At 42.9% G+C, this 17,268-nt stretch overlaps 1 protein-coding gene across 1 annotated transcript in view; it reads left to right on the top strand.

Annotated features, from left to right (window-relative positions):
• The window catches only part of SETD7 (SET domain containing (lysine methyltransferase) 7), a 12,741-nt gene extending 2,645 nt beyond the window's left edge, over positions 1–10,096 (top strand). The window contains exons 3-8 of the mRNA XM_009892176.1: positions 3,164–3,365; positions 5,252–5,441; positions 7,085–7,166; positions 8,297–8,414; positions 8,704–8,861; positions 9,832–10,096. Of these exons, the coding sequence (XP_009890478.1) occupies positions 3,164–3,365; positions 5,252–5,441; positions 7,085–7,166; positions 8,297–8,414; positions 8,704–8,861; positions 9,832–10,012 (931 nt within the window). The 3' untranslated portion in view covers positions 10,013–10,096. The remainder of the gene's footprint in view (positions 1–3,163; positions 3,366–5,251; positions 5,442–7,084; positions 7,167–8,296; positions 8,415–8,703; positions 8,862–9,831) is intronic.
• The last annotated feature ends 7,172 nt before the right edge of the window (positions 10,097–17,268 follow it).

The following is a 17,268-nucleotide window of genomic DNA, read 5'->3' as shown; positions in this document are numbered from 1 at the left end:
CGCTGTAGCTCTGTTGTTTGGGAGTAGTTGAGCCCTGTTAGACACTGGACTGGCAGCAGTGTAAGCGTTCTCATTTTTTGAGTGTTGGGAAATAGGATTGGCTGCCTGGCTGCCTTGTTTGCCTCAGTGAAAACTCTTTCCTTTATTGGAATAGCGGTCCCTTTCCTGTTGATTGTTTAAGGGACTGGAAACCTGGGATGAGATATCAGTTGTTTTTTCCTCCCCCTTCAAAAATGCAACAAACCCCAACATATTCTTTCAGAGAGAGAAGTTTCACCTCTGGCATACTCCCTGTTTTGGATCGTGTGCTTGAGCTTTCAGTGGCGCTAAGGCTTGCTGGAGTGCACTTCACAAAACACTTTGCGCAATAATTGTAAGCATGAGCGCCGTGTTTGGCACAGAGCTGCAGCTGCTGTTCTCCCTTAACTAGAAACTCTTGTAAACTGACATCTCTCAGAACGTGGTAGAGAATTATATTATTTTTAAGAAAAAGTTTTCAGTGTTCCCATATAGAGGCAAAGTCTGGGAGATCAGGGAGGGAGGGATGAATGGATCAGGGTTTGTTGATGTAACTTAATACCTGGAAGCACACTGCAATAAATATTGCCCCCTCTCCCCAACACTTTATCACTGGTTTATTTTCTAGGTAGTGGATACCCTAAAGCCACTCTAGGCCTAGCAGATAATGGGAAGACAGTACAGCTGATAAATCTTGACTTTAGTTAAAACCTTACGTTATCCCAAATATGATAATCTGAGAAGCAACCAGGAAAAATATGGGCTAGCTCAGGGTTTGTATTAACAAGATTTTGTTTGTGCAAGACACAGGAGCTCTTTATTCTTCTTTGTGGTGATCGGGTCTTAGCTGCAAGTATTGTGTTGGGCTGCAGACAACGTACTTTGAGACCTTTATAAAAAAAGAAAGAGAGAGAGAAGGGGGGAAAAAACCATCTCCAAAAACTGTGAGAAGTATAGAAGTTTTAGAGAGCCTAAGTTTTTAGGCGAGGTTGAAAGACCTGGAATTCTTTCTGTAGGTATCTTTATGTTGATTTCCTTAGATGATATGAGAGTAGAAAGAGATGGATCTTGGGGACACTGTTTGAAGCTTGATACAATGAAGGAAAACCTAGAAATTTGAGTTACAGTAAAAGAAAAGATATTTTTTCCAGTGCTGAAGCACTGTTGTAACTTAGCAACTTGTTAACTTCCATTAATACCATTAAAGGTAACAAGAAGGTTTTTTGGTCTGTTTCATTACATAAACTGGGGGTGACTGCTTCTTTTAAAGGGTAGTCCTACATGTGGACTCGGTGTGTGGTGCCAGCTACAATGAAATTCAAATCTGGTGATCTGTGATGAACTAGAGGAGAAAGTGGTGTGATTTATAGTTGTGTAAGTGCACAGATCTCAGGTGGTTCCCTCATCTGCTCTGCTCCTTCCCTGCACTGTGGTGCCGTAGCTGTCTGTGCAGCTCTGTAGCAATCTGGATCAAGAAATTGATCCGACTGAAAAGTAAAACAGCTTTCCTTCCCCTTCCTGCTCTGCATCTGGTTTGCACTGAGGCTGTGTGAGCATTGCTGTGGGACCATGCACGGCATGAGGAAAGGAACTGTTAAGAACAGCATTGCTATGAAGGGAGCTGTGAAAAACCAAAGCTGAAGTCTTGTTTCTAAACATACTATCTGTCATGGGTAATGTACGTTCTCTACTGTAGTGTATTTTCCTGTGGAAACCTCAGCCAGCTTGCTGAAGTTATGTAAAAACAGAGGGTGAAGCTTTAGAAACCAGAAAGTTAATTCTGAGAAAACATTCCTTCTGCAACTCTTGAAAATGCATTTTGTAAAGTTTTGTGAAACATGCAGACTCATGTGCCCCCAGACACTGTTTGGGCTTATGCCTTAGAAGTCTGCATCAGAAAAAGAATTATACAGTGAAAGTATGTGTACTGCAGCTGGCTGTTAGCTAAATATGCTGGGGTAAAAGCTAAACAGTTTGTATTTCCTTATGCTAGTTCTAACCTGAGAAAGAAAGAACTGGGTAGATCCTCTTTTACAGTTACGCTTTGTTCTTTGCAGTTTCTCTCAGCAGTCTTTTTTTAAGAAAGGAAGCGAAGCAGATTGCAAGATATTATTGTGCCCCTTCAGAAGGGTTTGTGAGACAAAACCAAAGTGAAATGTTTCTTTGTTCAAATCCAAGTGCAGTGCTGGTTCTGTTTGACAGGCTGTGTTCCATTTTAATAGAAATACATGAAAAATGCCAGTGCTTTTGGCATATCTGGTACAGGTTGCTGCTAAGTGTGTCGCGAGGGAGCTAATGGTGCACTGGTAGCAGGTTGCAGTTTGTGCCCTTTTGCAGTCCACCTGTATGGCAGTTCAGTTTCACCTCACCGGAGAGATGTCAGTAAAAATCCAAACGTAGAAGGTAGAAAATCCTAATGTGAGAGTAGCCTACTTGAGCAATAATTTCTTCTTTGACCATGAGCGTCCATTCGTTGCTGTAATTTGCTACTGCAGCTTGTAAACAAAGCTCAGCAATGTAATTTAGTTGAATAATGCTGTGCCCATGCAGCGCACCCTGGTGAAAGGACAGTGTAAGTTGTCCTCTGCCTTTGGAGGTCCGTAGAAAAAAGTTTCTGTTTTTCATCTTGGCTGCCCAGAGAAGTCAGGTTTACCTTCCTATTCCCCTTCATCTTGTCCCCCTCAAATTTGGTTGAAATTGGCAAACACGTCAGAGTTTCAGACATGGGGGATAGTGATACCTGGCAGGGGATGGAGGAAAGATGCTGGAAGCGATGTCCCAGCGAGGGAGCCCCGGCAGCCGCTGCCGAGCCTTTTAGCATACCTTCCCGTCTGCCTGCACGTGGCTCTGCCCTGCGACAGCCTGCGCTCTCGGAGAGACGCCACCGACAAAATGAAGAAAAACTGTGATTGTTGCAGTGGTGATGTGCTTTTCGGGGTAGGGTACCCAACAAACCAGGCATCAACAGTTACCTCCTCCTAGGACCTGGCTTTCTTGAAGGTCTCCCCTCAGCCTCTGTACCAGTAATATATAGAATGACGAGCAGAGGAGCAGGGTTGTGCTGTGCCTCGTGTTGAGGCTTTGAGTTAGCTCTTATGGAGAGATGAAAAGTCTTCCACTGCTGTTTTCTTTCTCTCTTTACCAGCACCCTGGAAGGGTACTATGTTGATGATGCCCTGCAAGGCCAGGGAATCTACACTTACGAGGATGGAGTGGTCCTTCATGGTACATACGTGGATGGAGAGCTGAATGGACCAGCCCAGGAGTATGACAGCGACGGGCGGCTGATATTCAAAGGGCAGTATAAAGACAACATTCGTCATGGAGTTTGTTGGATTTATTACCCGGTAAGCCTCACCACCTGCTCTCTTTATTGCAGAATAGTACCATTATGTAGCTTTCTTTTCTCCCCAGCTGAAACAAATATCCGCTGTGACCCAGCTATTCAAAAGTCAACACACAAAAATCTGGGTGGAAGATCTGTGCATTTTCATTTTGGATAATCCAACGTACGGTTTAACCTTTTCAGCGTTGAATGTTTGCCCAGTAGACAGGATTCAGCAAGGCTGCGAGATGGCCTCCACTATTTTTGTCTTCCAGGGAACTCGGCCCCTTGGAAGTGCATTTATGTGTGCCTCCTTGGGAAGGCTGAGCTGGTGATTTTGCCACTTTGTAGTACTGGCTGCAGGTGAGGAGCATGGGAGCTGTGCAAGCTATTGCAACCTGCAGCTCTTATTTAGCTAGGAGGGGAGACTTTGTGTGTTTCTGCAGGGTATGTTGTGAAGTCTGGCTTCCCCCAACAAATCAGATGTAACTTTTTTTTAATTCCTATTCAGCCTTACACAACACTGTAGACTTGAACCTTTTAATCTTTACCTTGTGCTGAGGAGGGGAAAACGTCTGCGTGTAATTAAGCTGCTGGTCAAAACCCAATCTATTTCTGTGCTACATATTGCACATACTTTAGTTGCAGATTCATTTCAAATGCTTACCATTGGCTGTTCATTTTATTTAATGGTTTTCACTATTGCCATTAAGCATGTGTGTTCGAATCAACAAATGCTTGGTGTACCCTGCCAAACAAGTAGCAGTTTTCCAGTACTGGTGTATAAAATGCACACAGCTGACCCTTCAGGTCATATGTCTCCTGTTTCATCTTCCAGCTGACGAAGTGTTGCTGTACCTTCTGGAAATGTGGGTATTTAGAGGTTGTTTATCATTATCATCTTGCCAGACTAAAGGATACAAGGTGTTTCAAAAAAACCTTTGCCGTTTGTTTATGCATGGTTCTGTGCATGATGCTATGTGCACAAATTTTTACCCAAACTTAAGGTTCACTGTTTCTTTCTACAGTATGTTTGAAGCTCTTTCATCCTTGGAGTTGAACAAAATGGTGCCACTCTTAAATAGAGTCTGTGTGCAGCGATTGTGATCGAAATCAGTCTGTTTCCACATCACACTTGCTGGTCTTGCTCCAAGGCATTATTTGAAGATGTTTCCTTGTCCTTTTTGAAACAAACACCCGAAGTTGTTAGACCTGTGCTAATCTGCGTCTCATTCTGCAATTCCGTAAATCGACCTAACTGGAGTTGCAGGCAAATCACAGATGGCAAAGCCCAGGGCTAAAATGTATAAACCTTAGAGAGGAAAAGTGTTGCTGATGATGGATTTCAGCAAACAGTTGTTCTTGTGGAGTACCACCTGACATCACAGGGGGATGCTGGGGACAGAGGAACTCCCCAGTCGTCCAGCAAATCTTTTTTTTTTTCTTTTTTTTTCTTAAATAGCCTCAAGTCTTTTGATGTACCATGAATTAGCAGTGAGCAAGGCAGTGTTTTAATTTTTTCTTTCCTCCAGCACAGTATCACACTAAAAAAATCTCAAGACAAAGTTTGCGTGTGGCTTCGGGCCTTGGTTCACAGACTGCTCGTGTGAAAAATTTACCAGTTGAAACTCAGTATTTGTGTCTTGTGGAAGGAAAGACCTTGGGTTTTGCCTGTTTCAAACAAAGTATAAAACCCTGTTCATGTCTTTTATCAGTTTTATCCTGACTGGAATGACTTCACCCACCTTCTTCATGTGTCTGTTTCTCACCCATTTTCATGATCTCACATCTGAATTTACGGTAGCTTAGATTGCTTCTTTAAAAAGTTGGGGAAAATCTTTTTCATTTTCTGAAGATAGGAAAGTACAACTAAATGCTTTGCATTTTCTTTCTTGCCCGTGCTTTCAGGATGGAGGCAGCCTTGTGGGAGAAGTGAATGAAGAAGGGGAGATGACAGGAGAGAAAATAGCCTATGTGTACCCTGATGGAAAGACTGCATATTCTGGAAGATTCATAGATGGAGAAATGATAGAAGCAAAACTGGCAACTCTGACATCTCTGGAGGATGGGAAACCTCAGTTTGAAGTAGTACCAGGCAGTAAGTTCAGCTAACACAGAAACTTATGTTCTCACTACCAGCTCTTCGCTGTAAACAGCTTGGTTTCCCATTAGAGACCAAAGCCTGGCTGCAATGAGATAATAAGTCTATTAGTGAGAAGCCGTTTTTCTCAATGATAAAGTTGGAGAGAAAGGCACATGGAGTGATCCCTTTACTCTGGGAACAAAGGGGAAGCAGTGGTGCTGCTGAACTGCATTCCATAACCCTTCTCTCCTACATACCATGGGCGCAGTCCTGCCTGTCACACACACCATTACCATCCGTGCCAGCATGAGAACCTACTTAACCATGTTAATGCTGGCACAGTTACAGGCTTTGTCTTAGTAAAATAGGGAGTAGGGAGGCCTAAAAGTAAGGAGGGAGCCGTGGTTTGGTTGTAACTCTGTCAGTTGGCTTTGTGCAAGTGAACGTTAGGACTGTGAATATTCTGGCATCTGCGTTACGGGACTGAAAGGACACGGGGACTGGAATTAGTGAACTAGATTCAGCTGTTGTGTAACAGTCTGATTCACCAGCACCCTTCAGTCTGTCTAGTCCTGCTGATAGAAGGTGGCTGTGAAATGGTTGGGGTCAGGGTGATGCCTTCGACCCATGGAGCTAATGCTCCTTCTTCCAGGGCAGTGGTGCCTCGGGCTGATAGATCTGGACTAGTTTTGCTGCTCTGAGGTGTATGATGTTTTGGAGGTGAGTGGCTTAAAGTGCAGGCAGGGCCATGAGCAGTAAACAGGGACTATGCTCATGCATTTACAGTTTTGCCAGCAAAGGTTGTCTCACTCAATATGAAATAAGAACATAAAACTCAGGGAAAAGGCATCGAGAAGCAAATGCATGACTTACTATGTTTTTAAATCTCTCTGTTGTAATAGCAAATCAAAACGTAACTTAAAAGGTAGCTTGTGAGAGGGTACAGTGGTGCTTTGTAAATAGGATTGAATGACACTCTGGAGGAAGTTGCCTTTGGCCGGAACAGTTCTTGGACTCCAGGGACAATGGCCTTTTATTAAACTTAGTAATATTGTATTTTGGGGTTTTTTTCCCATCTTATTTCCACCTGCATCTTAACCTATCTCCCAGATAATCCTCTGGCAGTTGATTGGAGAGGGATGTAAGGATATAATTAGAGCTGTACCACTGAGTTGCTTATTAATGGCAGGAAATAAACTGTAGCAAGTGTACTTTGTGATTACTGAACATTATCTTCTGCCTGAAGTATCCTCAGGATTTGGACTAGAAACATTTAATATTTGAAATAGTCTGAGATTTTTTTATAATTAATGTGTTATTGAATATATCCTTTTAAAATTTGCTTTGCTTTTTAGTTTTAATTACAGATTCTAGGAGGGTTAGTTTTGAAAGACTGTCCAGTCCTCCGTTTTAAAAGTTAGTAGTTTGAAGAACATATATATCACCTTTTTGTGCTACTCTAGTATGTTGAGGGGAAAAAATAATCAAGAAACTTTTACAGGTGCAGTTCTGTTGAATACTGTTTTTTGGAAGCATGACATGTATTTCTTGCAGTCATTAAAATTTAATTCTCAAATGCCTTGATTAAGTTAAGGGTTACATGCTTTCAGTACTGCCAGTTAGTTTATTTCCTTTGATTTCTGTTTTTTTTTTTTTAGGCCCAGTATACAGTTTTGACAAATCTACTTCATCCTGCATTTCTACAAATGCACTTCTTCCTGATCCTTACGAGTCAGAGAGGTAGGCTTTTTTTCTTCTCCCCTCTTTCAATATTGTCCATTTTTCTTTGCTGTTACATATTTAGGGCCTAATTTTGCGAACATTTTATCATTTAAAATTTAAAACAAAAAAGTGTGTGAGGGTTAGTGAAATTAATCCCATTACTGCCCATCAGTCAGTGTTTGACTTGACTGAATTTCTTTCTGATTCGCACAGTAAAATTGCACTCTAGTGGATAGAACACAGCAATACTTTTTAAAGAGATTAAACTAGGATAATTTCTTAGCATTTCAAAGACCTGTTCAGCCAAGTCTTGGGCTCCACTGATAGCCCACACCTACAATATTCCGTGGGAAAAAAAAAAAAAAGTACGCCGTTCCCTATTTTCTAGATGTGTAACTGGCTTCAGGTTGCAGTGTGCTGCATTCAGTGTGTCTCACTGAATAGCATGCATTGTCCAAAGTTTTCTACCTTCCCTACAGATGTAGCAAAGTGGCAGGAGTAAATCATCGAGCTGGAGGAAAGTGAGATACTGCTTGTGACAACCCTGTAGTGTCAAAACACGTTCCTCAGCAACTGTCTCATCGTAGTCAGTCAGTGATATCTCTTCCATGGCTACTCCACAATTACACTTTTTACCTAGACTTTTAAGAGGCCTTGCTCTGTAGATACCTCGGTTGTAGTCCTTTTCTGATACTCTGAAATATCCAAATAAGTGATTAGTAAAATGCTGGCATTAATTTGCATCAAGTACTTAAAGATCTAGGGCTTCACCTTGAAAACTCTTGTTCATCTGTGCATGTACACATCAGCAACCTCAGTAGTGGGGACCTCTGGGATTCTGGTATGTTACTGATGGTGTTCCTGTGTTGGAGCCGTCATTGAGCAATAACAGTAGATTTGCACTTAAAAAATGCATTTCAAACTAATAGATGAAGTCAGCCCCCACTTCCCATCAAAACTCTGTTTTGTCAAAATAGAACATATGGAGGAGAGGGAATTGCATTTGGAGGTTTTGAATTATTGTTATTATTATTAGTTTTATTATTATATTGAAGTTTTAGTCTTTATGCCAATCTTTATTGTGATAATACTTCTTGAAAGTGAAAATTTTAGCCGATCACTAATTCCACATCCTTTTTCCCTTGTAGGGTTTATGTTGATGTCTCTCTAATTTCCAGTGCTGGAGAAGGATTATTTTCGAAAATAGCAGCAGAAGCCAGTACGGTTATGTCCTTTTACAACGGAGTGCGAATTACACACCAGGAGGTAAAGGACAGAAAAAAGTCAGTCTGAATTTTCATTGCTCCTTCTGAAATCTTCTTATAGTAGGCTTTTACACCCGCCCCCTGCCCACCCTTACGATTTAATATGATGGAGTTTATTGAAAGAAAGTGCGTGCTCACCTATGTGTAGATAAAAAAGTGTTGTTTGTTTTTTTTTTAAATGACATACATACAGGAAAAGCTTTAGTTGCATATATTTGAATGTTCGCTTTCAAACTGCTGGCAAAGTTGACCCCTACACACACACACTGGATTTTTGCGTTGCACACTAGGTAGACAGCAGAGACTGGGCCCTCAATGGAAATACAATATCCCTGGATGACGAAACGGTCATAGACGTGCCAGAGCCCTACAACCATGCCGCCAAGTACTGTGCATCGCTGGGGCATAAGGCCAACCATTCTTTCACTCCTAACTGCATCTATGACCCGTAAGTAGAGTCCCGTGTTTCGGAGAAGAAGCTGTAGGCTTGTGGTCTGGGCTTACAGCGTGTTTCTGGGCAGACGAACGGGGCTGGGAGTGATGGGTCCGGGCATTAGGAGGAGTTCCTGCTCACCTGTACCAAGTTGGAAACTGGCTGGCATTGCAGGTGTTTGCTGTCTCTTGGGACTTACACCATGGAATATCTTAACATAGTTGCAAACTTCAATTTTGCCGTGAACTTTAGGAGCTGCCTCTTGATTCTAAAATGCGTAAGCACAGCTCTGTAAATCCTAGCTTGGCTGGGACTGCACCACGTTTGCTACTACTTGATCAGCACTATCAAATACGCTGTCATTTCTGAAACTCAAAAAGTAAGTGTCTTGGTGGTCTGCAGTTGGTGCAGAGCACTTGGAAACGTTTGATGTATACATGTGCTTAAGGGTATAAATATTTCCGTACCAATGTATAAACTAACACACCTGTGGAGATACATATGTAGAAAATAGTTTTCCTTCATTAAATAAGCCAGTTCCCTTTACTGTGAGACCCTGGTAGAAGGTGTACAGAAGTACGTTATGATTGTTCGGTAGGTAACCTGTACTGAGGAGACTAAGATGGACAATTTTCCATGCTCTCCAGTCTCTTACAATCTATACTGTTTTCCTGTCATGCAGATGTTTACCTCTGCAAGCCCAAGGCATGTGGCAGTGATTAACTTTGTTTTATTTACTTAGTACAAACAAGCAGTGTTACAGGACTGTTGAATAATTGCAAGTAATAGAGCTACCCAAAGCTGTTTTAATACGTTGATGGTTCTGCCCTTATTACTTAAGTCTTCGTAAAATTGATTCAAAGTGATCTCATCTGATATCAGATTACGTGGTATTATTCTGAGTGACTTCTGAAACTGTAAATGGGGCTAACAGAGTCCGTGGATTGACAGCTAAGCCTAGCAAAGGTGTTTATTCTCTGTCTAGGTTTGTTCATCCTCGTTTTGGGCCTATCAAGTGTATCCGTACCATCAGGGCTGTGGAGAAGGATGAAGAATTAACAGTGGCTTACGGATACGATCACAACCCCGTTGGGCAGAACGGGCCAGAAGCGCCGGAGTGGTACCAGCTGGAACTGAAAGCTTTCCAGGCTGCCCAGCAAAAGTGAAATGGGAGCTCCTTCGCCGTTCAGCAAACTGAAACAGAAACTTGGATCTATGCACTACCTTTATACTGAAAACTGGACAACCAGGGATTGTTCATGCTGTTGCATCATAACTTTGCATTCTGTGTTAAGAGATAAGTTTCTTGCATACTAACTAGGTTTGACTGTGTTACTCATAGCAGATTTAAAATTAGCTAGCGTTGCACCAGTCTTATCTGGAGAAATTATTTAATATTCTATACGAGACGTGATATTCTTTGGTAGCTTCTGCTTTTGCACCATATGCAAAGATGCCAAAAGACTAGACAGGAAACTAAAATGGGTATATCGTTCACTTTTAGTCGGCAGACTTAGTGTTGCTCTCTATCTGCCTAGGCATTATTGTGCAACTGCATTTTGCATATATGCCACTTGTGATGATAACAGTAATATTTTGATATTCTCTAATAGTAGCATAATTTTGCCTTTTTAAACCTTTGATCTGAATCTTGCAATAGAGCAGTTTATTTATTAGCATATAGGAGGCTGGGTTTTAACTCCCCTTTCCTCTTGTCTGAATGTTGTTCTTTCTAAAAATCCTCTTTTGCAGGAGAAAATCCTTTCTAACTAGTGGAAAGGCTTGTGTGTGTATGTGAGAGTGCTGTGTGTTGGTCTCTGTGGCTCTCTAAATAGTATAGCAACATGTCCAGACCTAATATTTATCTAGCCTTTACGGCTGGCTTATTTTATTTAATTTATGATTATGACACGCAAATGAAGCTGTTCTTTGCATGAAGATTTTCTGAAAGGAGAAAACGGATTCACTTTTTGAAGGACTTTTCAGAAGTACGTGTTCTGGAAGGCAAGCACATTACTTGCATTAGTGTCCATGAGTTGGTTTGTGTATTTCACCCGTTAAAGTGGCCAGTTCTCAAGGCAGAAATTCTTGCAGTGAGATGCTTGCGTCTCACGTGAATTCTCTTAAAGGAGGTGTATGTATTTGAGGGCAGGCTGTAGTGCTTGGTTAAGGAGAGCTGTAGCTTTTTTGTACGTGTTCAGTTGACAAAGAATATAGCCTTGTAGCTGTCGTTTAGTAGTACTGGTTTAAGACACAGTAAATTAATATAGTATGAGATATCAAAATAAGATTAAAAAAAAAGATGTGAAAAGATTGTTTTTGAAAGACAAACAATGAATGTAAAAACATCACACTCTGCTCATATTTAGAAACAGCAGTCAATCCATAGCTTTGTTGCAGCCAACAGTGGGGGCTTATGAAAATTCATCTGCAGGGCTGTGTTCTGGGGTTTTTCACGGGTAGGGAAATTGTGCATTTTTTCAGATACTGTACTGGTCTTGCCTAATGCTGTATGAGAGAAATAATGTATCATCTCGATCTGGATACGGGAGCCAATGCTCGGACTCCGATGCTCTCTTTCGGGTTTAGCAGCTTGGGGGGAAAAATCCTCAAAGGCATTTGCAACACTTTCTTTAAATGTTTGTAGTTTAAGAAAAAAAAAAAGTTTGTATATATGTAACATAAATGATTTGGGAATCAGACCTACCTTTCTATTGCAACACATTTTAGTTGGTTGCTTGAACGGTTGGAGGTGTCTGGCTGTTTGGGGACCTAGACATGGAGAATGTGTTGGGGTGGTACCTTCAAGTGGAAGGATGAGGTTGCTGTTTTGTGCAGTCTGAGAATCCTTGCTTTGGTACCTGTACAAAGTTAGGAATTATTAATAAGAACCCCTCTAATTTGGGGCTCTGTTTAGTCTCCGTGACTGATCACAAACCTTTTCCAGCACTTCACCATTTAAGCTTGCATAAAAGCTACTCTGTGCTTGTGCTGGGGGCTGGAGGGGACGACACACACACAAGTAGGCTCAGGGCTTTTTGACACTCTTCCAGCAGTGATCTGAATGTGAGCTTTGACACCACCCATCTCCTTGCGCTGGAGGCTCAGGCCACGGCTCCGCTCCTCATCCGAGGCAGGTGGCTGGCGGAGGTGACAGCTCAGGGACACGGCTGAGCGTGCAGGGACAGAACTGAGCCTCACAGGTTGAGGGAGAGTTGTCAAAGGCTGATTGGCAGCACGGCTTCGGCAAATCAACCTCAAAAAGAAATATGCATGTCTTGATCTTCCCCTGCCTGCCCACAGGTCATTGATTTAGATCAGTGCTGTTTGAGCTGTTGGCAGGGAAGTGTCCCACTCTGGTAGTAAGCTGTGTCTCTCTTGTGGATTACTCTGCCAGGACCATGAAGTTTGCGCAGTTGAGGCTTGTGTTTAAGTGCGGGGAAGAGGAGAGGGAAGATACATGACTGAACCCTTCTGTGGATGAATGGTGATTCCTTCCATAGTCTTGATAAGCTGCTTTGGACTGCTGGCCTCTTTGTGCCCGCTAAAGAATTGTGCTTAAAATGTTCTGACCTCTAGAGCTCCTTTGGCTTCATTCCTGATGAGTTTCGTATTCCTCTGCTATCCCCTTTTCATGTGGAGTTACTTATGTTTTAATAGATTTGTCAGTCTTTGTATTGCCTGATTTTTGAGATAAATACAGATAGGTGCTCTTTGCGCATCAGGTTTGAAGGTTGCATCCTAAAATGGTGAAATGCTAGAAGAACAAAAAAAAAAAAAAAGGCACTGAGGCATCCTCTGCATGTTCTCAAAAGCTGTTAGTTTGGTGACAGTCAAGCAAATTCTCTTGCTCTTCCGTATGCTTGTAGCCTGGTAGTATGCCACAGCTGTGGCTCTTGTCTCTGTTAGCTCTACTGTCCTTTTTCTCTCTGATCTGTTAAAATCTATTGGTCCTCCTATAGATCCCTTCTTCAGTGACCAACCTTCTATAAAAAAATTGTGATTATAAAGCTGCTTTGGCTTGATTCAGGACCAAGCCTTTTAATTCTTCTTTGCTTTTTATTTGTGATCTGTTAGAGTGGAGATGGTGGGGATGGTTTTTACCGCTGGGTAGTGAAAGGGCTCAGGGCTCAGTGTGTCCTTCAGAGGTTTTTGAGAGGTATGCGTTGGCGACCACAGGTTCAAACACAGGTTAGTTACAGAACTCCAAATAATGCCTTAACTTGGTCAACGTATTGCAGCTCAGCTTCTGGGGCTCACTCGATAGCGAGACCAGCTTAGCAAAACTATTTATTGGTAGTAACACAAGGCCCACACCAAAACACGGTTTTAATTTGGAGCAGAGGAAGCAGTCGTTTTGCAAAGCAATCCATTTGAGTTCGTTGGATGCAGCTGACCGTTGATGAGGATGCTGTGAGTAAAGAAGCTCCACTTCTCAGAGTCTGGCCAAGGACCTGTCCTGTCAGCGCAGAAACTGGAAGAAGAGCTGACGCCTGTCAGCTGAGCCTGGGTGAGCAGCTGGCTCTTGGAATACCTGTTGTGACTAAAGAATGGCATAAGAGAGCCTGGAATTGCTGCTTTTTTCAGTTGGGATCAGTTCCCAACATCTGCCTTTGGTCTGCAGTGCTGCACGTGGCTCCTCTGTGATGTGGGAGGGTTATTTAACCTGAGCTCCTTTATGAGAAGGAGCCTGTATTAGCCTGTGTTAGAGACTGCTGATTGTCTCTTTCCAAAAAAAAAAAAAAAAATCTTAAATGGATCTTCCTGCTATGGCAGCACTGTGTTTTGTCACCAAGAATACAGAAGCTTAGTTTTCTGCAGAGGCAGTTAATCTTGGAGACAAGAGAGCATGAGAAGTTAAGCTGAGAGCTACCTGCTGCTGGGTCACTGCTCTGGATAAGAGGGGAAAAGGGTGGTCTCAAGTTGAGTCTGGTGCTGTAATTTTACATTTTGGGATCTACTAAAACACCTGATTTTCCTTCACAAATCTGAAAAGGCTTTTTTCCTTTTTTTTTTTTTTTTGGTAGTAATTAAAGAAACCTTAACCTACATAAATACATGTAAGTCTTAACTGTTGAAAAAGTCAAAGGAAGTAGGTGGATATGGCTCTTCAGCGATCAGAGCGAGAACTGTGACAGCTTTTTGACTTTTTGCGCAGTTGTGACAATACCCGCTAGGTTGGCCCATGCTTGTGCTCAAGTGCAGCTCTTGGGCAACTTTGCGCAGGTTTTGAGACCTTTGGGAGGCCGGTTGCTCGGCCTTTCGAGGCCGCGTGTTTCGGGAGCGCCTAGGTTGCCTTCTCTTCAGTCCAGCCTTGTTGGATGCCGAGCTTTCAATGTCGCACACAGTTGGCGATGGCTGTGGTTTCTTTCCCGGGGCTGTTGTAGCACACTGCTGGTGTAGAAGCGAGAGCGCCGTCAGGGATTTCTCAGCCTCCGCCGGGCACCGGAGGAGCAGAGTAGCCAACGTATCCCGTCTGGCACGAGAAACCAAGAAGTGGTGGAAAATCACCCCTTTTCTGTTTCCTTCCCAGTTGGGTGCCCCCATCCTTCAGTCAAAACCAGTGCTCACCACTTCGGTTGCACCAGGAACTGTACAATGTCCCTTCTGTCTCAGAGATCTCTGTGATTTCTATCCTTTCACTCAATTTGATAGTCTTTTTGGAAAATGCTGCCGTTGCGATGAGGTAACGAGTTGTACAGAGCTGGTTATCTGCTGCTTTGTTTTCCTCTGGCACAGCAGAATTGCTGGAGCTGTGCGTGCCTGAGGAATACACCTCCAAGCACTTAAAAAGAAACCAAACCAACAAACAAAAAACAAACAAACAAACGCAGTTGCTTTGAAAACAATATTGCTGAAGTGTCTCCTTATATGCTGGGGTGCTGCATTAGATGCCTCTTCCTCACTTACACCGCGCTGTGGCATGCTGAGAGCAGTTGGGCGAGGAACGCAGGCGCAGGAGCAGTTTTGCCCGTGGGTGTAAGTGGGCTTTACGCTCACCTGCACCCCAGGCAGAACTGGGTCCTTTTGCTTTATGTACTGGAAACATGAGAACTATATTTTTGGACAAAACATTTCTAAGCAGTCTTATAAGGGATATATATTATTTTTTTTTTTTAAAAAAAAGGTGCAAGATTGAGTGCATGTTTACTTGCCCCAGATCAAAGGTTTTGAACACTAAGGTCACTATCTGTTGAATGGACCCTCCTCTTGGCGCTCTTCTGTCTTCAGGCAATTGAAGCTCCTGCCCTCTTTCTCTACCAGTTTTACTGTAACTTTTTTTTCCAGAAGAAATACATATATACAAAAAAATCTAAGCAATTAAATGTTCAAGCCATAAAATCATGAGTGCGGGAAGACCCTCTTCACAAGTTTTAACATATTTGTATGTAAAATGATGTTTGTATGAAATATTTTCATGGTAGAATGAATATCAAAAAAAAAAAAGTTCCAGTAAGATCTAAACCAAATTTAAAAGGATGTCTTTTTGTAAGATGCAAGTGTAATTGATTACCAATAAGTAGATTTTATTTTTTTTTTAAATGAAGGGAGATGCAACAAATGATCTTTACAATTACAAATGGTCGCTTCTGCTATTTGGGAAAGTATTTATGCAGCATTACACATGGCTGTCATAAATAATTGCAATAGCAAGGCCAGTCACGTCTTCAGGACATACCTCTCAGCTTGTCCCTCCGTGATACTGTACAAACGGACCCATCCCTCCTTTCTGCAGACTTCCTCCCGGAAAACCTTTCCTACTGTAGCTGTACTGAATTTAACTCTTGAGCTAAGATCCAGACTAAAATTGTGTATTACCTAACAGTTTCTGCTGGGCCTTCTGCTATTTTAATACTCTTTAGCCCATAATTACTGGGTGTCTCTGTTCTGAAGAACTAAGTGCTAAAGAATAATCCTTGGGGTAAGCTTACACGTGTGTTAACAGTTAACCCCGGAGTACTTAACTTGTATACAGTACTTGATAGGTGTTTTATGACATTTGTACTCGAACTATGAGCCTTATTGAACATCTGTAGGTTTATTCATGACTTTTAAAAAATGGATAACTCTAAGAAAGATGTTTACATGAATGATGATTGCCCTTCCTTTGATGTTATGAATGAGGTTTTTATAGTGTGTTTGGGTGTATGTGCAAGGAAGTAAGAAAAATGTTTCTGGGGAAAAATAGACTTGACAAACATTTGTAATAAGTGAATTTTAAAGATTGCTTTAATTGCGCTATGAAGGCAATGCAGATATTAAAATATTCAACAGAACTGTCGTCTCCCCTTGTTATTTGGGTGTCACGGTTTTGGGCATCCTCCCACCTCTCCCACTTGCTTGTGTGCTGTGTGGTTGCTTTGCTGCCACGGTTATTGCTGATGCACGGGCATGCAGTTAACACACTTCCAGGCCACATTATATTCGTAGGGAACAAACAGCAGAACACTCCTGACACCACTGCCCTGGGGTTTTTTCTCCTGGCAGCTCTGCCCCTTTTGTTATTTGCTTCTCTCTTCTCAATGCACTTAACATGGGCTGTAGTTGTGTCGTGGTATGGAAGAACATCCTCCCTGTTCGTGCCAAAGTGTCTTCAGCAGTTGCATTTTAAAACACGAGGATGTGCATTGGTATGTTTTTCTCTTGCCGTTGCTGACTGAGGCAGTAGGAATGCATGGCAGCGAGCAGCAGCGGTGCCTGCCGTCCAGGCAGAGATTCCCCTACAGCCTGTGGTGAAGACCGTGGTGTGGCAGGTTGTCCCTCTGCTGCCCGTAGAGGACACCATGCTGGAGCAGGTGAGTGTCCGAAGCAGGCTGTGACCCTGCGGGAAGCCTGTGCTACCAGAGCAGGCTCACCTAGTACAGGTTGGCACAGGACGGTGTCCAGGTGGGTTTGGAATGACTCCAGTGCGGGAGATTCCACCACCTCTCTGGGTAGCCTGTGCCAGTGCTCTGCCACCCTCAAAGTAAAGAAGTTCCTCCTCATGTTTAGATGGAACTTCCTATGTTCAAGTTTGTGCCTGTTGCCCAGTGATAGGACAAGAGGTACCACTGAAAAAAGGCTGTTCCCATCCCCCTGGCACCCTTCCTTTAAGGATTTATACGCATTGATAAGATCCCCCCTCAGTCATCTTTTCTCTAGACTGAAAGTCCCTCAGCCCTTCCTCGTAAGAAAGATGCTCCAGTCCCCTAATCACCTTCACAGCCCTTTGCTGGACCCTCTCCAGCCGTTCCCTGTCCTTGATGCCTTACGAAGGTTTAAGGGGGGCAGACACGCTTCAGCGCAGCGCTTGTTTGGGGCAGGATTTGGCTGGAGGCGCTTGGGGTGCGCTCTTGTGCTTTACCTTCCCGGGCCGAGAGGGCACCTCCTGCCTGCCGGGGCACCGGGAGGGGTGGTGGGGAACCGGGGGGTGGAGGGTGCC

This window comes from Charadrius vociferus, unplaced genomic scaffold (genome assembly GCF_000708025.1).
Source record: "Charadrius vociferus isolate BGI_N301 unplaced genomic scaffold, ASM70802v2 scaffold199, whole genome shotgun sequence".
NCBI lineage: Eukaryota > Metazoa > Chordata > Aves > Charadriiformes > Charadriidae > Charadrius > Charadrius vociferus.
Note: the sequence above shows the minus strand (reverse complement) of the source record. Positions and strands in the feature narration are given on the sequence as shown.